Source organism: Molothrus ater, chromosome 19 (genome assembly GCF_012460135.2).
Source record: "Molothrus ater isolate BHLD 08-10-18 breed brown headed cowbird chromosome 19, BPBGC_Mater_1.1, whole genome shotgun sequence".
Lineage (NCBI taxonomy): Eukaryota > Metazoa > Chordata > Aves > Passeriformes > Icteridae > Molothrus > Molothrus ater.
In genome coordinates this window covers 9,028,127-9,052,303 of record NC_050496.2, presented here as the reverse complement: position 1 = coordinate 9,052,303, position 24,177 = coordinate 9,028,127, and the positions used below count along the sequence as shown (strand labels likewise).

Sequence of the window (24,177 nt, the reverse complement as noted above, 5' to 3'; positions counted from 1 at the left end):
CGTTTGCTGGCCGGTATGTTCATTACCGGGGGTTGGTGTTAGTTGCCACGATACAGGTTTGACAGGGTAATCCGAAGGCATTTCTGCATGAAAGGAGAGCTTAAACCTTTATTTAAAATAAAATCTATAACTGCAAGTATCTGTATTAGCTGCTGGCATGCAGTTTACTGGGCAGGTTGGATGGTGAAAGTCTGTTATTTCCTTTCTGAGCAACAGTATTCCATGCTCCTTAGGAGTTCTGGGTTTTCCATGTTGAAAGCAAAAATGGTGCCCTTTATCATTAAACTCCTTGAGCACAACAAAAGCAGATGAGGTTCCAATTTCGACCCAGCAATTAAACCTCAGTGCTGTGAGCTCCAGCAGCGCAGGGGCGTCATTTGTAGATCCAAATCCAAGTGCACACAGCATCTCAGGAACACAAAAGAGCTTTTGTTGTGTCTAAGCAAACACAGATCAGTGCTATCGAAACTAAACTAAACACGGATTTCAGTTTGCTACGTATACAGCTCTGCAAAGCTGTGTTGATTTGTTTCCATGTGTTGGCTATAATTAAGAGAACACGGGAAAATCAACGATGTTTAACTTAGGAGGGCGGAACAGAAAAATGAGGAAGTTTTTTTACAAAGGAAATTGAAAGGAGTTCCTTGTAGACTTAACTGCGTGTAGACAAGGCAGGGGCCGTGTTTTTGTTTAGTCTTTTCAATTCATTAAAGCCTTAGAAAGATTAAACAGCACAGTAACAGGAGCCACAAAGTTATATACAAACACAATCAAATTAATCTATGTTAAGATAAATGCAATAGAACAAGAAAATTTATTTTTACAGCCTTTGCAGAAATCTTTTTCAGACTTACCGGGAACAGGAAGCCTGTAGGGTCAGAGGGTGGAGAGTGGTAATAGGGGTGTTTGGGGACAAAAATCTTTCACAAGCCATATTAAATAAGTAACTCTATACTGAAAAAAAAATGGGGAGATTCCTCTACTAGAAATTTGCTGGGACAGTATTAACAAAACCAGTCAAGTTGGAATGCTATTGAAATAAAAAATCAATTGCAGCAAAAATGGTTGAGCAAGGTGGTATTCCAAATTGCTGAGGGTTGAACAGCTGTGGCTATTCATAAACAAGCCTGACTTAGGTGTTACTTTTGAGGACAACATCATGCACACCTCTAGTCTTTGCCAACCTTGCTCTATTCTTAGCAATATTTTTTTAAAGGCTAGAAAATAATACACAACAGATAAAAAACATTTATATTTTCATTATGTAGATCTGTATGGGGTCGAGATCTTAAATGCTGTGAATTTCTTGACAGTAAATTAAAAAAAAGGCAAGGATAATTATAAGTGTGGAATTGCTTTAAAAGGAGGAAAAATTACACTGCAGCTTTGGTTTATTATAAAGGAGGTGACTTAGAAGATACTAATGTCCACGAACAGTATAAATAAACAGAAAGTTGTTACTCACGATTTTTACTAACTCATTGTTTTATGCCCCTTGTTCTTATCTAGCAATATGTTGAAAATGAAAGTAAATGTGCTTCAGGTTGCATACACTGAAACTGTAAAACACATTGTCATGGTATCTTACAAGCTAAGGGCATAAATAGAACCAAAATGTGAAGAAATGGCCATCAAATACAGTTATTTTTGTCCCAGAAAAGCCTTAAAGCACAGATTGCTAGAAGGTGGGAGGATATAAACGGGAAGTGTTGTTATGGCACTTCTTCCTTATGTTGTTTTCATTTCTTCCTTCTCTGCCTGCAGCAGGTGGCTGCACAGGGGTGTTTGTGCTTAAAACTTCAACTCTTGTGTGTGTAAAGCCTCAGGGCGCCGTACACTGGCCTGGCAAAAGCGGTGGGTGAGCAGCAGTGTCCCCTTGGGGTATTGAGTGTTTTTATCCCGTGCCTTTTCAGCGCCACTGCACCTCAGGTGACCTTTGACTCAGGTTACTGGCCCTGGTGTGGAATCCAAAAAGATAACACTGGTAACTTTACGGACATATATTTATAAATATTTCTGTTTACATATACGTTTATGAACATTTTAAAAGGCAATGGGTAACAGCAAAAAAGAACTGGCCTGAGGAGGTTTGACGTTATTTTGGGTCCAGCTCTCCAGGATTCGCACATCTGGCTCCTTCTGAGAGCGAAAGTCACAGGTGGGCATGGGGCCAACCTACCGTGAAGTGTCAGTTATAAGCTAAAATGTTTATTAGTTAAAAGCCTGCGCTCATCTCGAGCTATTTCAGGACAATTTTCACAAACAGATCTGTGAGAACTGGGGGACTGCACTGCGGACATCAGGGTCCTGCTCTGCCCTGCCGAAAGTGCTGAGGAGGTGAGCTGCGTTCTGAACACGCCGGGCAGCCGAAAGCCTGCACTTATGGAGACTGAGGAGAGAATTCTCCATCTCTATTTCCATTTCCGTCCCCCTCAGGCCGGGGTGCCCTCAGCGAGAACGAGGCTCCCGCCCGCAGCGGCTCCGCGCGGGCAGGGGGTGGGGGTGGGGGTGCTCTCCCCGCGGGGAGGGCACTTCCGGCCGCGAGCTCAAAGCCGGTCAGCCGGGCGAGCCGCGGCCACGCCCACGCGGAAGGGGGCGGGGCCTCTGGCCGCTTCGGGCCGCTTACATAACGGCGGGGGTGGGGCCCGCGCGTGCGTCACGCGCCGGCTCCCGGCAGCCCCCGCTGCCCCGTATATAACCGGCGTCCGCGCGGCCGGGCGCCCACAGTGAGCGGCCCCCGCCAACGGCGCCGGATCTTGTTCAACCCTTCGCCACCCGCTCTAAGTGACCGGAGTCGCCTCGCCCACCGCCACCATCGCCATGCCCGGGTATTCCAGCGACAGGGATAGAGGGTGAGTCCGGGGGCACGGCCGGCGCCAGCCGCCGCCAGCGTCCGGACTCTGAGCCTGCCCGTGGGGCTCTCGGGGTTGTTTTTCAGACGTTTTAAGATGGCGGCGGGGCGGGGGTTGGGCCTTGAGCCCTTCCCTCAGCGCTCCCGCCGCGAGGGGTGGCCCTGGGAGGGTATCGGGCTTTTTTAGGCCACCGATAGTGAACGACTGTCGGTTCCTTCGCCTCAGAGCACCCCCCGCGGGTGTGCTACCGCTGAGAATACCGCGGGGAAATTTTAATTTTTTTTTTTTTTTTTCTTGTTGGGAAGGAAGAGACTCGCCCCAACCCCCTGGGGACGCCCCCCCAGCACAGACTGTCCCGCAGAGCCCGATTCCCCCCGCTGAGAGCGGCGGGCGGGCTGGAGGTTTGTGGGTCAGTGGGTTGGCAGTGCCGAAGCCTTGGGGAGCTCTCGGCAGGGCGGTTCCCTCCCCTCCCTTCCCCCTCCCCAGGCTCGGGCTGTGGCCGGCAGGAGCCGGCCGGCTCCGCTTTGTGTTGTGTAAGCGGATGTTAATGGCCGGCCCCGCCATGCGGTGGCTGAGGGGAATCAAAATGCCGGCTATGCTGCTGCTGCCTTTGTTCCTCCTCCTCCTCCCCCCGCCCAGCCCCGGCTCTAAAATGGCAGCGGCTGGAAAATGTGGCGTAGACAGAAATGAGAGACAAAGGAAACAGCGCTGGCAGGAAGCAGCGGCCGCTCGGGAAGCGCTGTGTTGTGAAGGATCGTTCGCAGTGCTCGCCCGGCCGAAACTGGGAAGTGATCGGGGCGGGGGAGGGAGCCCCGTGCTCGGATCCAGCGCGGCACCGAGCCGCGCCTCGGGGCTTTCCAGATCAGCCTTCTCCGAACGGAGGGACCGAACCTGAAATGCTAATAAAGCGCATGGCCTCATAAAACACCGTTGTTAAAAGAAGTCTGTGTTTTGGTGCATGCAAAAGAACGGTTTACGGGAAAGTTATCTTAAGGTTTCGTAACCACTCCTGCCCCCTTTCAGCAGTAGGAGTGTCACTGGGACGGGAAACCATTTTGATCACGGGGTAGTGCCAAGGTTTTAATGCTTGTTGTAACTTGCTGTTCGATTGCATTGTATGGAAATGATAAAGACACGTTATTTTAGCTTGTGAGTAAGAATTGTGGGCACGCAGATCGTGACATCTGCAGCTTAAAGTATGAGTTTTAAAGTTCTAGTGTCCTGAAACTTCAGTAGGTAGAGTTTATACAACTGAATTGTAAAGTAATGGGTGGGCTGCAGAAATGGTGGTGAAGTTGCTCAGGAAGAGGACCAAAATATTTCTCTTGGATTCTATGATGTGTTCTTTTTGTCTAGGTTTGGAGCCCCTCGTTTTGGAGGAAGTAGAGGTGGACCTCTCTCTGGGAAGAAATTTGGAAACCCTGGGGAGAAACTTACAAAAAAGAAATGGAACTTGGATGAGCTGCCCAAATTTGAGAAGAACTTCTACCAAGAACATCCGGATGTAGTGAGACGTACTGCGGTATGTACCCGATCTGACTCGAGCAAAAGTAAACAGAAAGTGCAAACATGTTGAGGGTCATGGGGCCCAGCAGGCACAGATGGGGTAACTTTAAAAACAACTTCAGTATCAGAGCTTATTTCCAATAACTGGTGTTTTGTTTTGCAGCAAGAAGTTGAACAGTACAGAGCGAGCAAAGAGGTCACAGTTAGGGGCCATAACTGTCCAAAACCAATTATCAACTTTTATGAAGCAAACTTCCCTGGTAAGTGAGGACCACTTTACTGGTTGTTCTTCAGACTGGATTAGGGCAACATCTGAATCTATATGTTTCATTTTTTTCTTCAAGCAAATGTTATGGAAGTAATTCAGAGGCAGAACTTCACTGAACCAACTGCTATTCAAGCACAAGGTTGGCCTGTTGCATTGAGTGGATTGGATATGGTTGGAGTGGCACAGACTGGATCAGGGAAAACACTCTCAGTAAGTTTTGATTGTAGCCTGAAATACTGCTGGATTTCAGCAGTGACAGTATGATGTAGCCTAGTGCAGGATGAATACTACAAGGAAGAGATTGTAATGAGATTTTTCTTTCTTCCAAACAGTACTTACTGCCTGCCATTGTGCATATAAATCATCAGCCATTCCTGGAGCGAGGAGATGGACCTATTGTGAGTATTCCTAAATGAAAGGGGATTTTAATTTCTAAGTACTGTATTTTACAGTCTCAATTGGCCATGCTCATAAGAGTGCATAGCAGCATTCTGTTTCTCTATGGGAATAAAGTGGTTCCCTGTTGGGGTAGTTTCTCAAGCAGATTCTGTTAACTCTGATTGGATTATCCTGAAAATAGTACAGAACAGGCTTCGATTTTGGGTTATATTTTGGAAATTGCTATCCCTGGAAGCTAGTGACTTTCAGGTATCTCTCACATGTTTGGTGGTAGTTAAGATGCCAGTTAACCTGATTTGCTGGTTTGACTACTTAAAGTTACTTCAGTCTATCTGGCACTGAACTTCACACTCAGAATTAGTCTCAGACTGGGGTCTTCCAATGGGTATTGAACTAAAACCTGGGCATCCTATTTGCAGTGTCTTGTGTTGGCACCAACCCGTGAACTGGCCCAACAAGTGCAGCAGGTGGCTGCAGAGTACAGCAGAGCGTGTCGTTTGAAGTCCACGTGTATTTATGGAGGTGCTCCAAAGGGACCACAAATCCGTGACCTGGAAAGAGGTATGGATCAGCCACAGTGCTTCTCTGTTTGAGGCAATGTGGAAACTGCTTCAGCTGATGGGACTGCTTGGTTTTAGGTGTGGAAATCTGCATTGCAACACCTGGAAGACTTATAGACTTCCTAGAAGCTGGAAAGACCAATCTCAGGAGGTGTACCTACCTTGTCCTTGATGAAGCTGACAGGATGCTTGACATGGGATTTGAACCTCAGATCAGAAAAATTGTGGATCAGATAAGAGTGAGTATAAATGGTTTATGCATTTATCGCTATAGCAGATACAAACTACTGCCACTACCCTTGTTATAGAGTAAGGGCTGTGCAAGCCTGGGTAGTTTTGGTTGGGCATTGAACTTAACCCTATACTGATCTTTCATTGATCTTTCTAGCCTGACAGGCAGACTCTGATGTGGAGTGCCACATGGCCTAAGGAAGTGAGGCAGCTGGCTGAAGATTTCTTGAAAGAATATGTGCACATCAACATTGGTGCACTGGAGCTGAGTGCAAACCACAACATTCTTCAGATTGTGGATGTGTGTCATGATGTAGAGAAAGATGACAAGTAAGTAGGCCTTGGGGGCAAAGCATTCTTTGTTTTCTGTCAGTTTTACTTTATGAACTGTGGAATGAATGCCTTATTTTGATGGATTTTTGACATCAGTCTGAGGCAACTTAAAGGCAAGAAATAAGTTTAAACTTGTACAGTAGAAAGCAGTCTAAGCTCTAACCATAATCTCTTAAAAACAGGCTTATTCGTTTGATGGAAGAAATCATGAGTGAGAAGGAAAACAAAACAATTGTTTTTGTGGAAACCAAAAGGCGTTGTGATGATCTTACCAGAAAAATGAGGAGAGATGGGTGAGTAGCAGCTGAGACTTCACTGAGCAATAGTCTTGCATGTGCTCTTGACACCACAGTTCAGAATCAAAACTGTCAGGGGCAGCAGCTGTCAGCTACAATGCCCAGACTGGAATTTGCCAGTAGCCCAGTCTTTGACTACTGAAACCACCAAAGGAGAGTTCTTGGGTCAGCCAAGTTCTGTGTTTTCAGGTGGCCAGCGATGGGTATTCACGGTGATAAAAGCCAGCAGGAGCGGGACTGGGTTCTAAATGGTGAGTGTTTCAGCAATTTCTGCAAGCATCTGATTGATGGGTGCTGTTTAAGGAAAAGAATTGATTTCACTTCTTGTGTTACAGAATTCAAACATGGAAAAGCACCAATCCTGATTGCTACAGATGTTGCATCCAGAGGTCTAGGTTAGTAAAAACTCGTAATGCCAGTTGCCCAAAGCTTTTAAAGAAAGTCTATTGCTTTCTTTAACCTCTGCATTTTTCTAAGTTTTCTTCACATAAAGGTGCAGTCTTTGTGGCAAGGCCTAGGCATGACAATCGGAGGACTCGAGGGGGATGGAGGACTAGTGGAAATGATCGGCTGGCTGCTTCCAGTCAAATAGAGAGGTGAAAGCTGAAAGCATTGTGTGCCAGTAATCTTCAAAAGGCAAAGATCATCCTTTAAACTACTACCCCCATAAACTGTTCTCTCATGAAATAAGCAGTTTCATTCACAGTTCACTTTGCCCTGGTATTTCTCTTCTCTCCATGCTTTGCATGATTTGCCATGGTGCAGTACTGTTAGTTTTGTGCATACTGTCTGCTGTGATCTGTGGGTCTTTGAATTTCAGTGAGTTCTTTGAAATGTTGAAGAACATAATTTTAAACTTCAATGTTCTATGAAATTTTTTTCAACCATGAAATGGAGAGAGCAGCTTTAAAATGTACTAAGCCTTGTACAAATTGGTGAGTACTGGCACATGAAATCTGAGAATAAAAGTCCACCTCTCACTTTAACAAGTGGGGCAGGAAAGCAATGGCTTTTCAATGCCTTTGAAAGTCGAAGTTCCTCCACCTATACATAGTCGTCATGTCGAGACCTGCCAGAGAGAGACCCATTCTCAAGTGAACCCTGGCTTCTTGGAAGCGCTTGCCTAGACAAGACACAGTGCATAAAAACAACTTGGTGACTTTGGGGGGACAGGTATGTTTTTCTTGCAGCTGCAGTTCAAAGGTCTTGGCAAGACGAGCAGTGTGGCCCCTTTTTTTTGAGCTTCTAATGAGTGTGTATGTGAAGGACCTTGTATGTTTTTACTCTAAGGTCCTCAAATGAGCACATGAAGAGGCTGCTGTGAGCTTTAGTGGCCCTACTGCAAGAAGCTTTCAGATGTCACTTGATGATTTGTAAAGGGGACACTTGAGTTGGGAATGCCAAGCAAATGCACACTCCTTTATGGTAAGGTTTTGGATCGCAGGGTGGGTGATGAGAACGGGATCAGACGGAGTGTGCGTAACTTTTCTCTTCCACTATGCTCTTGCAGAAATGGATGATTCTAACACTGTTCTTTGCAGCCATTATTCCCTTTAAAATACTCTTGTCTAATGTTTATCTTCGATTTGGCTGTTGTGGTGTGCAAAACTTTGTACCTCGCTTTTTGCCACACTGCAACACTTTACAGATGTGGAAGATGTGAAATTTGTCATCAATTATGACTACCCTAACTCCTCAGAGGACTATATCCACCGAATTGGACGAACTGCCCGCAGTACCAAAACAGGCACAGCATACACATTCTTTACTCCTAACAATATTAAGCAAGTAAATGACCTCATCTCTGTGCTTCGGGAGGCTAATCAAGCCATCAACCCCAAATTGCTCCAGCTGGTTGAAGACAGAGGTTCAGGTAAGGGCTGTTTTGATCTTGGTGCATAGCTTTCAGAGCAAAATGGAAACTTGAGATTCTGCCTTCAGCCTCTCTTCAAAATAAATGTGGAAGGTGGTGTAGTTACCAGTTACTGTGACCTCAGAAGGTGTTCATTAACGCAAAAGCCAAAAAACAGCACCCAGATGCTCCCAGCCTATGCTGTGGTGCACCTATGGCTAGGGCAGGCCAAAGAGATACTTCTTACTTGCCCTGAAATAAAACACTCGTGGACTCAGTTTTGTGGCTTTGTCTCCTGTGGCTTGGAAAGAGAGATGGACCCAAGTGTCCTGCTGGCAAGTTAAAAGTCACTTTTTGCCTTGATGCCACAACTTGTGTTAGGGGAAGAGTGTATGACTCCTCAGAAGTGAGACAGCTTTATCTAACTGGAGTCCAGCAAGCACCTGGAAAGCTTTTTTAGTAGGTTGGAATTATTTGGAATGAAAATAAATGCTGCTTAGCTGAACTGAAGAGCCTTTATAATGCACATAACTGTCTTGTCTCTTTCACTAGGTCGTTCCCGAGGTGACCGACGTGACAGATACTCTGCGGGCAAAAGGGGTGGATTTAGTAGTTTTAGAGAGAGGGAGAACTTTGAGAGAACCTATGGTGCACTAGGCAAGAGAGACTTCGGAGCAAAAACCCAAAACGGGGCTTACAGCGCCCAGAGTTTCAGCAATGGAACTCCCTTTGGGAATGGCTTTGCAGCTGCAGGCATGCAGGCCGGCTTCAGGGCCGGCGGTAACCCCACGGGAGCGTACCAGAACGGCTACGAGCAGCAGTACGGCAGTAACATTGCCAACATGCACAATGGCATGAACCAGCAGCAGTACGCCTACCCTGCCACTGGTGCTGCTCCTATGATAGGTTACCCCATGCCCACAAGTTATTCTCAATAACTTAGTGTATTTAAATGTCTCAGTTTTTCATAATTGCTCTTTATATTGTGTGTTATCAAAACAGGATAGTTATTTAAGAAATGGGAAATGCAGAAATGACTGCAGTGCAGCAGTAATTATGGTGCACTTTTTCGCTATTTAAGTTGAATATTTCTCTACATTCCTGAAACAATTTTTAGTTTTTTGTACTAGAAAATGCAGACAGTGTTTTCAAAGTAAATGTACAGTGATTTGAAATACAGTAACAGAAGGCAGTGCATGGCCTTCCAATAAAGATATTTGAAGACCGATTTTTCTTTCAGATGATAATTTTCTCAACATGTGCACAACTTTACATTAATGAAAAATGTCAAATGTTTTTATATTAAATTCTAGAAAGGTTTCTCAACTGTGTCTGATTAAACATTTAAGCTTATACAAATACCAGCCTTGCCTTGATTGGGCTAGATTGCTTAGCATGGCAGGCTCTGCTTCGATGGGGAAGAAAATTAAAGCTGGCTTCTAAGAAAGTATTGGAAGCAGCGTTCTTCCTTGTCTCACTAGCGTAGGGCCAGTTCTTGGAAAAGATCAAAACTCTGTAGTGGTGTTGCTAACAAGCTGCTACAAGCGTAGGAAGCTTCTGCAGCACCGTAACTGTCGCCTTCACACGAGCATATGTGCAGACCAGGCTTGAGTGTTGTGTACCCACAGCTGCCAGGCGTTGTGAGTTAGCATGCAGGCTTCTGAGCTTCAGAGAAACGGGAAGATCTTAGTATTAAAACTTTCAAGTTATACTTAAACTGGTATTGAGCAGTGATTTCTTTATGGAGGTGGTGGGAGGGAAGTGGGCTGTTGATCCATGACAATGCCTCATGGATTTTTTTTTTTTTTTTTAAGGACTTCTAGTATGTGCAAATGACTCTCTAATCTCAAAGCACTGCCCATGCTGCGTGAAAGAACAGCATAATTCTTCATCCTGGGGTTAAAGTGCTTAATGCTTTGAAGCATGGTGTATTTAGATTCCAGTTTATACTAATTTTCAGTTCCTCCTTGTTTATCAGTAACAGTGATAAGTTTTAAGTTTAACAACACTTAATGTGTTTAAGGTTGAATCCACAAGATTATGTTATTTTGAACCTGAGTTAACGTTGTTTTGCACTTACATCTTTTTGCTTAGTCTGCTCAGTCCTTGATTACTTGTCCTTGTTTCCCTCTGAGGCTCAGCTTGTGATGTTCTCTAACGCAGCCTAATCTGCCTCTTAAATTTCCTCCTTTTCTGTGAAGTTCTGTCACTTGACAATATTTTGTGATCCTTCACTCCTGCTTTGAGAACTCCAGCTGGAGGCTTGGAACTACCCCACTGCAGTCTAAAACTGCAGGTGGCAATGTGTTTTGGTTTGGGGTTTTTGGGGGGAGTAGGGGTGGGGTTTTTTTTCTCATTTATTTGTTTTGGAACACTGCTCAGTGTCACCAGGGGTGAAAAACAAGAGTAAGTTATTTATCACTGAAGTATGACTTAATGCCTAAGTTTCCATGTCAGTGGCCTGAAACAAAATGCATTGAAAAGCTGGTTTTATAAAGTTGGGGTTTTTTTAGTATTAAAGTCACATTTATAGCTTGTGCGTTAAAATTGAGATATGAGAGTCTTTAACAGTGGTATAAAATCAAACGCAGAAAGAGGTTTCTTCCGTGTATTTTATAACTCTTTCCAAACGACCCTTTGCGTGGGGCAGTGTTCCCTGAGGGTGTAACATTTGCACATATAAAAGAATGAAAAGAAACGAGCTCTAAGCAGCTGTGACATTACTGCCGGTGCTACTCTGGCAGAACTGAACTCATGGAAATCTGCCTCCGACCTAAACTTGCCTGCAGTTCTTGTTGAGGCGGCAGTAGCAGCTCCTGCCGCTGACCCAGTGCCCTACTAAGGCGGCTGTCAGCGCCGGGCCCGGGGGAGGGGGCTGCGCCGCCCGCCCCGGCGCGGGGCTTATCCCAGCCCGAGCCCTTCGTGCCGCGGCCCGCGGAATGGCTCCCGCCGCAGCCCCGCCTCCCTCCCGGCCCCGCCGCCAGCTCGAGCTGCAGCCGCGATGGAAATTTCCACTGCGCTGCCGGCGCCGAGCCCAGCGGCCGCGGGGAGCCGGGGCCTCGCCCGCGCGCTTGGCAGCGGCCCCGCGGTGCCGCCTCCGCCCGAGCTCTGGCTGCTGCCTTGATGTGCCCCGGACGTGCCGCTGCCCCGCGGCGGCTCCAGACGGGCTTTTCCCAGGAACGTGCCCGTGCAGCTGCGGTGTGTTCGGCTGACAGCGAGGGCCGGGTCTGTCCCATTGTCCCCCTCCCAGTCCGCCGTGCTGGCGAGCTCTGGTCGTCCCTGTCCCACAGGCGCAGGCCAGACGTGACCCCGGCACGTGCGGCCTTGTTGCCGATGTTGGGAGCTCTTAAGGCCAGTTTGGTTTATAAAAGAGACATTGTTTATTCTGCGCGGGGCTCAAGGTTCATTACACCTATCAACTTTTTACCAAGGGGTAAAAAGCTACATATTTTTTACAAGAAAATGTACACGAACCCACCTATCTAAAGCACATTCTCCGCCTACCCAGTGTATGTTTGTTTGTGTGATGTGATCTTACCCAATGCTTGAAACGAGTTCTTTTATTAAGCAACTTCTATTGTAGAAGTTACTTAACCACATTAGTTATGTTTACAAAAGACAAGAAAATTCAGTTCCAAGACGTCAATTCCTCTAGCAGAAGTTATCTAAGACGGCATCATCACGGTTACAAAGCGTGAGAAGATTCAATCAGGGGACACTCGGACGGTCCCTGACCTTCGGCCCGCGATTGTTCCACTGCGCATGCGCGGCCGCCATGTTGACCCCCCCCCTTCCCGCGCGGGGCGCTGCGCGTGCGCAATGGCTGCCCCGACCCCCCCCCCCCCACACCCACACCCACTTCCCCCCCTCCCCTTCCAGCCCCGCCGTGAGGGAGCGGCAAGATGGCGCTGGGGTCTCGCCAAGGCTGCCGCTGGTGCGGCCGCGCCGCCATGGGACAGCCGAGGCGGCGGCGAGTCCCGGTGCCGGCTGGGTGCTCGGCGCGGCCGTACTCGCAGGGCAGCAGTGCTTCCGAGGCGGCGGGCGGGGCGGAGCTGCTGGAGGTGTGCTGGCGGCGGCTCTTCCTACGGGGCGGCGCGGGGCCGCTGCCCTGGAGCGCCTACCTGAGCGGCCGCCACCCCGGCTTCGGGCCGCTGGGCGCGGCGCTGCGCGCTAACCTGGCGGCGCAGTGGTGGGACTCGGCGCTGCCCGTGCGGGAGCAGGTGTTCCCCGTGGATGCCCCGCTCCACGGCCCGCCCGGCGCTCTGCGGGACGCGCAGGGGCTGCGGCTGCTGCACCCAGAGACGCTGCGCGAAGCCCTCCAGGGCTATGGGCAGAGCCCTGGCGGCCCGGCCCTGGATGAAGTCCTGGGGGCCACGGGGCTGCTGCGGGAGAGCCTCCTGCCCGGTAGGTCCCGGGCGGCTCCGCTCAGCCTCCACCCTGCGCACGAGTTTCCTGCTGGGAGCGAAGCAGCTTTATTTAAGGGGTTTTCCCAGCTGCCTTGGTGCAGTTGGAATGTTCCTTCTGTGCGTGCTTTTCAAGGATCTTACCAGTACAGGTGGGCAGCAGCTAAGCTCCAGAAACGCTGAAGAACCTTGGTGATACTGAACTGTTACAGCTGTATCCAGGAGAGAGATCTAAATTACTTGTAATTCGGGGAAAAGCACATTAAAATCAACGTGCCCAGAGGAACCAGCCTACTGAGCCCATGTCTGCAAGGCATCAATGCTAGTAAAGATAGTGGGACTGCATGTACAAACAACACGTGTATAATATGTGCTTAATTTGTTCTTGGTAGAGTTAAAACACCAGAAACTTTCCCGTGGCCACTAAAAACAGGGCTTTGTCTTTTGTAGGTGTTCTGGCACAATATGTCAGCTGCTTAGAGCTGGTGAACAAAAGACTGCCCTGTGGCCTTGCTCAGATTGGAGTGTGCTTTCATTCTGTTCCAGAAAGTGAACATTCTGTTTCAGGAAATGAACAACACAACAAAAACCTTACAAGGTAGAGTAATAGAGCAGTTAATCCCTTATACCTAAACCAACTGTTTCACTTTTGGATTATTTTTGAATGCTGTTTCTTGCTTTTCCCTTGTTATTTCCCAAGGTGTTAACTTGCTGCCCTTGCTGTTGTTTAAAGAATAGGCGAGAGGACCACGTCTCTGCTTGCCTGGTTTAGTTCTCCCAGAACTGCAGGACAGTGGCTCGATTACTGGCTACGCCAGAGGCTCCAGTGGTGGAGAAAGGTAACAGCAGCATATCCATGGGGAATCTTGGCCTGCTCCTTTATGCCTTGGGGGGAATAGTCACCCTGGTTGGTTTTAGGGCCTTACATTGCTGACCTGTTCTAGGTGCATTTCTCGTGGAAATTGAGAAGCTACTGAAGTTGATGACAAACCTGATAACTAGTTTATAACGTGACTTACAGAAAGGCAAATGTTTTGTGTTTGTCAGTGATGTGAGATGAAAATGCCATAAAACAACCAAGAGATTTGGGCTTTAACTTATAAAAACCTTTGGCTGAAAATCAGAAAATGGTACTAAAACAACCCAGACTGCAGTTTGCATTGCAGACTTGTTTTTTGTAGTTACTATGGGATTTGCAGTAGTGATCACCTCTTATTCCTTATTTTCAGTTTGCTGTAGGCCCGTCTAACTTCAGCAGCAGTGACTTTCAGGATGAAGAAGGCAGAAGAGGATTTAAGTTACATTATAGCTTTCCCTGGGGGACAGAAACAATAGAAACGCTGAAGAACCTTGGTGATACTGAACTGTTACAGCTGTATCCAGGAGAGAGATCTAAATTACTTGTAAGCTTTACTGTATTAAACATTTTTCCTGATAAAGATGGTAATGTGTGAGGGAAATGGTTTCTTTACTTAGCATGTGGTTGGCCTTTTATTCATTTGCTGCAAGAACAGTACAGTTGACACTCTGCAATCAAACCATCATTTTCAAAGCTGACAAAGTAGTGTTTGATACTTTTATTTTTTTGCAAGGAATTCTTCAAAATTAGAAATGAGCCCTATTGACAAGACAGCTGTTGTCAGAGGCATAGCTTTTACCTGTATCTGTGAGTAAATGGAAACAAAAACTCAGACTGTGTTTTGCACTGTTCAGTTTGCATCAAAAACAGCCTGTAAATGTGAGGGGTTTTATTTCTTGCTGTAGCTTGTTCACTTTCATGTATGTAGAAGTTTTTATAACTTAATGGGTTATAAAAATAGCTTTATAGAAAAGGGAGGAATGGACCAGAGGGAAACCTCTCCACTGAATATGTTGAAGAGGGAACAAACTTAATAAATGGGAAACTAAATTTGGAGTTAGGCTAAACAGATAAAACCAGAGTAACTTTGTATTTTACTAGAAAATTGCAACCTTCTTCTCATGATAGTCCTGTCTTTCCTGCTTTTGCAGTTTATTTCTACAAAACTGGGTTACATAGGGATTTCTCAGAATGTGGGGACTCATGGTCACTTGGAAGTAATCTGCAAACCTCCAGAAGAATATGCAGAGTTTCAAATGTATTTGCCATAGATTTAAATTTATGATCAAAGTGGCAGAGCAAGAAATGAATCCCATCCTGCCCTGACCTGCTTTCCCCACTGTTACAGCCTTACCTGGTTACTGATACACTGCTAAAATTGCTGGTAATGTTTTAAATAAATGTCTGTATTTGAAGTGAAATAAGAGTGCTTGAGCTCAGTGTCTCATTATACATTTAAAGCAAACAAAAAGCATTTGGGGACAATGTTTGATGTGTTCCTACGTGGGTTTTTTCTCTTCAGGGCCGAGATGGAAGGAAGAATGTCATCCCTCATGTTCTGTCTGTGAATGGGAATCTGGACCGAGGAGTGTTAGCTTATCTCTTTGATTCTCTACAGGTAGTTGAGAATCCATTAACAGCAAAGAAAAATTCTCAGAGAAAGGTAACTTCATGTAGAAAATGTCAGAAAATAAGTACAACCCCCCTAGACAATGTGGTAAATTCAAGCATGGCAATGTTTCCTTTTCCATGTGGCCATCCTGATCCTTCCCAATAGGTGCAGACTCAACCTTCTCACTGGCAGCACCAGGCTGGCCCCATGGCACAGCCCCTGTGGTCCCTGTCACCCACATAAGCCATTTTTCTCATTCTGAGGTCCCCTTTTCCTGATTTACCCTTCTCTCTGATCAATAGGTAGGATCCTGCCATGCAAGTGATGGGGTTAAGAGAAATTGGAATGTAGCTGCAGATTGTGGGAAAGAGCACTTTGTATTTTTCGGCAGCATTTGAAAGTGGCTGAGCAGAGCAGAGAAAGTGGGTCCCAGGTGGCAATGGGGCATCTCCCCAAGGACCATCATTCTCCCCACTTTTCCCCTGTTTCCTGGAGTTGGGGTGCAGGCTGTCAGTGCTGTTACCCAGGCAGGTGTTTGGGCTTTAAGAACAGCAGTAGACTGGATGGGAGCTGCCTGCTGGGCTGGCTCTCATCACTCTGGCTCCATTCAAGATGATGGAACTCTGCTACCAAGTCTTAATCTCTTTTCTGGAGATCAGCCAAAATAGAGTAATTTCTGCCATGTGAATGTAGCTGGGCTGTGTGCTTGTTGCATAAACTACACTTGCTTCTAATTCAAGATGTTGTGTTGTAAGAAATTTTTTGTATGCTTAGAACCTTAATTTAATTTTTAAAAATTTGCTATTTCCTACTTCTGTTTAGAATTGCATGATAAATACATTTAGTAATCTGTTGATTTTTTTTAAAATTTATTAGGTACTTAAGCTTCATCCTTGCTTAGCACCCCTTAAAGTGGCCTTGGATGTAGGAAAAGGTCCAACAACAGAGCTGAGGCAGGTATGTGGTAAGAGAGTATTTTAATTTTGAGCATTGACTGTCCATGTCATGTGTTACAAGTCAGACACTGTTTATGTTGAGGAAAATCGTGCTGATGCTTTGACTCCTGGACACTGCTGTTTGTGCAGAGTTCATGGTGCTCCTGCTCTGCAGCTTGTGGGTCACAGCCAAAGGAATTCACTGCAGCAGTTCCTTGTGTGGACAAATTGTCTTTGGTACAATACAGCTGATGCTTGATGCAAAATTAAGGAAAATGAGTAACACCATCCCTCTCAGCCTAATCTTTCAGAATTATCTTAATACATGAGTTGCACGTTCAGAAGGATTTTTAAAAAGTTTTCGTTTAAGTCAGTCATGAAGTCCTTGTGGAAGGGAGGAAACTTCCACTGGCATGTTTTTAAACAGAAGTGGAGACAGAACTGCCAGGCTGCTTTCTGATTTGAGATTATTTCAGCCAGCAAATAAACACCAGCTAGGAATGTTAATACCACACTTGTTAAGAGTTTTAATGGCTTCTTTGTATAGAGTCTCAGCCCTCAAAGTCTGTCTTTTACCTTTTGTTTTTAAATGAACACAGGTTTGTCAAGGATTGTTCAATGAACTGACAGAAAATGGAATTTCTGTATGGCCGGGTTATCTGGAAACTGTGCACGTGTCTCTGGAACATCTTTATACAAAGTAAGGACAAACAGTCTTTTGTAAATTAAACTATGAAGGTCAAAGATAACTTTCTGTGGACTGCTGTAAATATTCCTTTATTCAGTAGGAAGTCATTGAGTGCAGTTACTGACTGAAGGTGTGGATCCCAAACTACAGACTTGGATTCAAGTAGTTTTATTATGAAAAACATATATCAGCTAATTTTTAAAATTAATTGAAGTAGAAACCTTTCACATGTTACTGTTATTTCCTTGGAACTGTGAAATGCCTTTTAAAAACTCTCATGTAGAAAGCAAATTTCTTCAGATGAATTGTAAGCTTGCAGAACTGTTTCCCACCCTCACCCCCATTTTTGCATCTGGTCTGGTTCTGTGTTTCATTCTTAAGCACTCTTTCAAACAACCCACTCTGTCTAGTCTTGAACTTGACAGTTCTTCCAAGTCTGGAACCACTGCTATAAGTGATGGGATTAACTGTTTGTGGACATAAAACAGCTATTCCATTTGGGGGCTTTGTTATGATTTGTTAACCAGGAGCAGACGTGGGGCATGTGGCTCCTCATGTCAAAGCATCTTGAGCATAGTGATGAGTGGTTTTTTCTGAGAGAAAAGAAATGCAACCTCTTTTTCATGTGCAGTAAAACAAAACTAAATTCTGCTTGTAGAAAAATACTCTTTTAATAGGTTACTAAATAAGATTCTTTTTATATAATAAAGTAGCTAAGTAATTTGAAGACATGTAATCAGGAAAGCAAGGAATGGCAATGAGAAAACTGGTGGTGTCACACCAGACTTAGTGCAATACAGCAAAACTAAACATGTACAGTTTATGGTCATTTGTATGTAAGTTATCTGATTCTTTCCATGCACCAAAAGCAGTAACAGGTGAGTTCTTCTCTCTGCAGGTACGATGAGATGAGTATTCCCTTCATGGTCTTGATAAGTGATGGCACTCTAGAGAATGGAGTGGTCCAGCTGAGAAGCAGAGACACCACCATGAAGGAAATGATGCACATTTCCAGGCTGAAGGACTTTCTAACTAAGTATGTTGCATCAGCCAAAAATGTGTAAACTTAAGCTTGTTGAATAAAAGGATTTTCTTAGACATCTTTGCCTGAACTGGTTTCAGCATTGGCGTGGACTCAGTGGATTCTCTGCAAACAGTTCTGCTAAGACTTGGTGGTGCATCTGTTTTCTGTCACATCTGGGTCTTCCAGGTTGCCTTGGAAAAAGGGAAGAGAAAAACTTGGCCCTTATTAGCAAGGCTAACCATATTCTTGTTCATATCTTTGGTTTTAATATCATGACCTTGCTCCATCCTAAATTAAAAATTCAGCTTTCCTCTGTATTGCTGACACAATTGTGATCTTTGCTGGAAAATGGTATTTTATATTAAAGACTTCCAAATCTTAAATATTTTAATAACATCAGTATCTTCTCTCTGCATTTATGTTCATTTATAATTTTTATGTTGGGTGTCAGCAAAGTCTCCCAGTGCTACATGGACCACCACTGATGTTTGATGGAATGGCAGTAACAGATTTATTATTAACAGGTATCTTTGTACTGTTTGTAGGAATGTGTCACATGGCATCAGTTCTTAAACATGTAAGCTACTTCATCTTGCACTTGATAAACATAAAAAAAATCAGAAATATATTACCAAGAGTAACAGAGTAACAGATATAAATATTTTTTAACCAGTATTTTCTGTGGACAAAATATCTGTGTGTACAAAATGGTAGAAAAAGACTAAAGTGTGATTGCATTTTTCCTGTACCTAAGCAAAGTGGTTAAAATCAGATACAAAAGTTTGCAGAGATACAGAACTGTGTGTTTCTGATCTTTTCTAGGTTTCCAGTGCCTGTACAGCTTGTTCAGTCCCTGTATAAAGTGCAGCAAGGCCCATGGCCTCTGATAGTCATCAGTGTCATGAAACACAAGAATTTGCCTTAAAATCTTCTTCTACTAACATGGTGCTCACTTAACTATAAATGAGTTATTTTTAACAGCAGTAATGATTGCAGTATAGAGTATTTAGGCTAGACATAATCAATGTTAGCATAATGTGACTTGCTGAACTTACGGAATTCTAAATAAGTTGGCCATGGAATGGTATTAAAGCCACCCAGCAACATCTTAGAAACAGCTGGTAGCAGGATACAGAATTTATTTTTAAATTCGCTATCCCAAAATTAGTTTTAGCAACCTATCCCTCTCTGAGAGCTGAGGTACAGCTGAACTGAGAAGTTGCCATCCTTGCAGGTACACAGAGGCCAAATACAGATACTCTCATGCCTGAGGGATGGTTTTTCTTTTTTTGGTACATTAGACAAAAGCCTTTTGGTTATCTTATGTCTGCAAACAATCCAGTTTCTACTTTATGGTCAGGAACTTAAATCTGTGTGAAAGCTTTGCATGTAATTCTAAGTTTTCTCTGTTTACTTTTTCTCATAAGTCCATAGATATTATGGCTCAGAGATTTTGCCTCAAAAGTGAGCTACACTGTCTGTCTACAAACTGATTAGGCCAGGAAATTGGTATCTAAATATCATCTCTTTGTATGTAGCTTGCTGGAACTTAGCACATTTGAGGGCTGAAAAATTTAAAAGTATGTGATTAAGTTAATCAGAAAAAAATTATAATCATACCTTGTACTCAGTCTCTGATGAGGACCTTTGAATAGACTGTAGCACGTGCCCTCTTCCCTGCTAAAAGCCAGAATAGCATAATTCATAGCTGCTTTCTTGGTACAGATATACAGAAGAAGAATTACCATTACATCAGCAATGTGGTTACTAATGACATCTGTGTGGTTTCCTAGTGAGGCTGTTGAATTTGCCATAGGATGGTTTGTTGGCGTTTTTCCTTCTTCTTCCCCACCCCTCCTCAAAACAATTTTAAAGCTATTTTAGTTTTTCCATAGTAACTAAGCAATTTCATAAGCAATTGCAAGTATTTAAGCCCTGCCTCCACCCAGCAAAGTCCCCTCAAAACATATTTGTGTGCATCAGATATTCCAATATTATAGCTTGGGGTTTTCACCTTTTTCCTCTTCTCTTCTAATAACGGAGAAGTTGATGTATTCTTCTTCTGGTCTAACAGGCTCTGGTTTAAAGATGATGAACAGCAATTAACTCAGTTACAAACAACTTGAATCAGACATTTTTTTTTCTGTAATTTTGAAACAAAGCAGTGAGATTCCATACTGATTATAAATCATGGGGTATCCATGGGCCTTATCAGAGCTCTTCTCACTGTCCTTGCAGGCTGAGACCTGGCACAAGCAGCAGCACAGCACTGAGCTGACCCAGCAGGGCAGTGAGAGCTCTACCTACTGCATGATCAGGAAGGCAGGTTTGTTTGGAGGCAGTTACTCCATTTGGATATTTAGAAATTGGAAACAATGCCTTTGCTATTGGTTTGTTTGGGGGGATTCTTATTCCCCTTGGAAAGAGGCATTCACATTCTGTAGAAATGTACAAGTTCAGAGCATTGTGGCTGTCAGGTAATGTCTTCATTATTGTGTGTTTTCTACAATTCAAGTTCTAAAATGCCTTAGCATAAGTCAGTTGCTTTGTTATCACTTCATAATTTCAGTTTGATTTTATTTTGAATCTTGCCAAACTTAAGAAGGATTGAATAACTAAAGTACTGAACACTTGAACAGAATGCAGAAGCTGTGCAAGTTTGATTTTGCTACAGCTTCATATAGCTCACTATTGTCTGTTAGTAAATGGCCATTACACCCTTTTTTATTAAAACCTCAGTTCATTTAACCAGCTGCAGTTTTGGCTGCATGGCTGTCAGATGATGCCAGATATGGAGTCTGAGGGATTTCAGATAATGCCTCTGCCAGGAGGGTCAGGAGATGTCCCCTTCCAGTACCTGAAGGGGGAAGGGGTGACTGACTGCAGGGGTGACAGGAACTTACCAATCTCTGAGTATATGACTTCATTTTCACACTCCTCTGCATTCACTCTTGAAGTAAGGCCAATTTGGGACCTGGTGGACTTAAATTTTTCTGCAAATTGTAAAAGAAAAACGTGTGTTGTGTGTGTGTATTTATATATATTTCTTAGAAATAAACAGTTTCAATGTATTTTTTAATATCTGGAGATCTCAGGTAATATTTTCACAATCAAAATTACTCTTTAACCAAAGGCATTTTAATAATTTCCCTTTCCAGTGAGGTCAAATTCCCTCCAGTGTTTTTGTGTATTACATTAGCTGTTGCTTTGCCTCCCCCACCCCAGATCTTTCATCTAAAACCGAGCTCAGAGATTTGGCCTTGTCAAAGTCTTGTTAAGCTGCTGGTGCTGTTTCAGAGGAGATTCAACAACATGATAAAATACCAGGAGCTACTCTACTGAAAATGTGATCTTTACACGCTAAAATACATTGACAACATAAATGACCTTTGGAAAAAGAAACAGACATTCAAATAACTTACTTGCTTTATACAAAGGAATTAGGAAAAATGGAATTGCCAGAGCCAATCCTATTATAAGTAGTAGCAGGATCAGCCCAAGAGAAATTATCAGGGGCTGAGAATGGCTTCTCTCTTCTGCCAAAAAGAAGAAAAAAAAGGTGTTTATGCAATGAAGTGTTGTTTCATATTTTAAGTATTTTCTGTAAATTGAAATCAAGACTTAAAATTTCTTTCAGCTTTTAGATTAACTGGGGTTACTGTAACTGTTCATGAGAGTCCCAGGGGCTCTGTGCCCCAGCAGAAGGAAGGCAGCCTGCTGGTGCCTGTTAAGCTCTTTTATGGGAGCAGAGAGAAAAGTGAAACCAGACTCTCTCCAAGGTGGACCAGGGGTTTCTTGTAAAAGTGAGTCTTTTACAGACATCCCCCATTGTCCCTTCAAACTTCTATCTACGATGCATGGAGTTCTATGGTTTTGTATTAATTTTAAAACCTCAATTTTTTAAATTTAAAAAATTATATTTTGAACATCACATTGCAGGATCAAAATATCTGGCTAAACAGTTAATAGTAATAGTTAATAGTTACAACATTGTGAATTTTGTGTGATCCCAGTTTGTCAGCAGTAGTAACCTCTTCTCATTCATACCTGCTAATGTAAAGTTGAAAGCGTTGCTGTATTTTGTAATATTGGGAAAACTGTTATTAGCTCTGCATTTATAGGTTCCAAAGTCACTAAGGGAATTGATAAATAGAAAAATCACAGCTGCTTTCCTCTTCTGCATTGTCTTTTGGGGAGAAATGTTTTGTGTTCCTTTGAAGAATAGATAAGTGATGGGAAGGGATCCGTTCTCCGAGAAACAGGACAGGGTCACGTTCTGGCCTTTCTTTGCCTGAGAGGTGGGTGAGCTCAGCACTGGCTTGGAGATTGGCTCTGTAGAAAGAAAACTGAAAAGTCTGAATCACAGAGTACAGGACAGGCTCCAGGCAAGACTTGGATTGACAGCACTGCAAAAGAGCTGGGCATGGAGGATGGAGGGGTCGTGAGCCAGGTGGGAGAGCCCTGCCAGTCCTGAGGTAAGAACAGCAGCAAAGTTCAGCTCCTCAGTCAAGAAAAGAAATGGCTGTGTGCCCCTGCAATAGCCAGGGCTGGGAGGGGGTACAGCAAGACGTACCTAAGAGGGTGAAGTTGAGGCTGTTGCTGTATTTTCCACCACTGGAGTTGTTATGCTCAGCTTTGCACTTGTATTCCCCCACATCCCTGGCAGAGCTGATGGTCAGGGTGAACAGTGCAGGGCTCAAGTCTGACCTGTTTAAAGCAGATACCTGCTGGTTGTGCTTGAACAGTATGTATCTGACAGGTGGAGATCCAGGCTCAGAGAGGCAGGAGAGGGTCACATTCTGCTTCATCACCACATTCAAAGTCCCCTGAACCAGTACCAGCTTGGGATTGGACACCATCTCTGGAAAGAAAAAACTTCTGAGTGAGTTGACTGCACCTATGACCCAAGAAAGCCCCAGATTTGTCCCAAAATATGTTGACAACCAAGCTATGCTTATTTGTGTTGAAATGGCCCATTATACTTTTCCACTTCTGATAGTAGGCAACTCAATAACTTTTCAAAATCAGAATGCAGCTTCACACGTGAGCAATGCCTGTGTTCATGCAAAGGAGGCACAGCCACGCAAAGCCCACAGATGTGTTCAGATGAATCAATACTTTTGAACTACAGCAGCAATTAAAATAACAGAATTATAAAAGATTAAATCAAATATTGTCGAGCATTAATTGTAGAAGAAAGTCACCTTATAAATTAGTTGAGAGGTAGTATGTGAACCTGAAAGCAAAAGCAGTATTTTATTTGTTGCTGTTTATTAACAGACAGAACTAACCTTGTGGAAGTAGATTGAGCACGTGAATAGTGGCAGTAAGGACCTTGATGGTCTCTCAAATTTGTTTCTTTTCATGATCTTATACAAATGAATTTGCAATCAAAACCTGTCTTTCCATAGAAAATGGTACTGAACTAGTCATGACTAAAATAAATTACAACATTTCCATGAAGGAAAAAATGTTTTAACAAGTTAAAGCAATTTTGACTTTACATACAGGTCAGCAGAGAGATGGTTAACTTTGTATAGAAACTTTTAAACTGATTCACTGCACAGAGAGGCAAAAGATTTAATTTGGCATGAAATTTTTTGACATTTTTAAATTCCTCCCCCATTTTTTTGGCTAACAGTCAATCTCAGCACATACCTCAAAATCAACAAGAGAACCTACCTTTGCCACTTGCGGTAATTTTCTGTATCTGTTGAGACATTTGAGCTAAGAGAAGAAGAAGAAAAGCTTTCAGACGAGAAACAATGGTTCTGCTTGAGAAAGATCTGTAATATGAAAGAAACATGTCCTTAGCTTACGGTAGGAAACCAGCAGAATTGTCAGAAAAAACATTTTCTGGATACTGGGCAAGAGAGCTGGTGCAGTTACATGACGGAGATCTTCTGAAGGAGATGGAGGAGTGGCCCTAGGGCTTGAGGAAGTTCTAAATACGGAAACTGTGCTGATCACTGCTGATCTTTACTCATGTTTCTGTGGAGAATTTTGTCGTATTTCACGTACATTTAGCCTATGGCAGGCAGAGGAGTGGGCAGAGAGAGGAGCAGTGGGGTGGGGAGCAGCAGTTTGGGACACAGGAGGATGTTGTGTCCTGCTGTCCTGAGCCCTGGCTGAGGTGAGCAGCAGTTTGGGACACAGGAGGATGTTGTGCCCAGCTGTCCTGAGCCCTGGCTGATGTGAGCAGCAGTTTGGGACAGGCAGATGTTGTGCAGCAGTTTGGGACAGGCAGATGTTGAGCAGCAGTTTGGGACAGGCAGATGTTGTGCAGCAGTTTGGGACACAGGCAGATGTTGAGCAGCAGTTTGGGACAGGCAGATGTTGTGTCCAGCTGTCCTGAGCCC

The 24,177-nt window shown here is 44.2% G+C and overlaps 3 protein-coding genes across 5 annotated transcripts; 2 read left to right on the top strand and 1 right to left on the bottom strand.

Annotated features, from left to right (window-relative positions):
* Positions 1-2,718: 2,718 nt before the first annotated feature.
* On the top strand, positions 2,719-10,014 carry DDX5 (DEAD-box helicase 5). 2 transcript variants are annotated; one of them, XM_036394337.2, is made up of 13 exons: positions 2,719-2,852; positions 4,209-4,374; positions 4,522-4,618; positions 4,703-4,836; positions 4,959-5,024; positions 5,445-5,586; positions 5,664-5,824; positions 5,974-6,146; positions 6,332-6,442; positions 6,635-6,696; positions 6,781-6,840; positions 8,094-8,318; positions 8,850-10,014. In XM_036394337.2, the coding sequence occupies exons 1-13, from the start codon at positions 2,821-2,823 to the stop codon at positions 9,233-9,235; spliced, it is 1,815 nt and encodes a 604-aa protein (XP_036250230.1). In that variant the 5' UTR covers positions 2,719-2,820; the 3' UTR covers positions 9,236-10,014. The 2 variants fall into 2 exon arrangements, with proteins under 2 accessions (XP_036250230.1, XP_036250231.1); XM_036394338.2 differs by having other exon boundaries at positions 2,725-2,828.
* A 2,179-nt stretch (positions 10,015-12,193) lies between these two features.
* Positions 12,194-20,899, top strand: POLG2 (DNA polymerase gamma 2, accessory subunit). Of its 2 annotated transcripts, none has more exons than XM_036394784.1 (8): positions 12,194-12,701; positions 13,151-13,298; positions 13,434-13,539; positions 13,930-14,103; positions 15,082-15,177; positions 16,048-16,128; positions 16,706-16,806; positions 17,693-20,899. In XM_036394784.1, exons 1-8 carry the CDS (start codon positions 12,200-12,202, stop codon positions 17,856-17,858), a joined length of 1,374 nt encoding a protein of 457 aa, XP_036250677.1. In that variant the 5' UTR covers positions 12,194-12,199; the 3' UTR covers positions 17,859-20,899. The 2 variants fall into 2 exon arrangements, with proteins under 2 accessions (XP_036250677.1, XP_036250676.1); XM_036394783.1 differs by having other exon boundaries at positions 15,082-15,222.
* On the bottom strand, positions 17,447-23,684 carry MILR1 (mast cell immunoglobulin like receptor 1). Its single transcript, XM_036394839.2, has 9 exons — positions 23,638-23,684; positions 23,501-23,545; positions 22,392-22,679; positions 21,866-22,150; positions 21,241-21,354; positions 20,722-20,811; positions 19,833-19,895; positions 19,439-19,498; positions 17,447-18,009 (listed from the first exon to the last, which is right to left on the bottom strand). The coding sequence occupies exons 1-8, from the start codon at positions 23,669-23,671 to the stop codon at positions 19,446-19,448; spliced, it is 972 nt and encodes a 323-aa protein (XP_036250732.2). The 5' UTR covers positions 23,672-23,684; the 3' UTR covers positions 17,447-18,009; positions 19,439-19,445.
* Between the last annotated feature and the right edge of the window lie 493 nt (positions 23,685-24,177).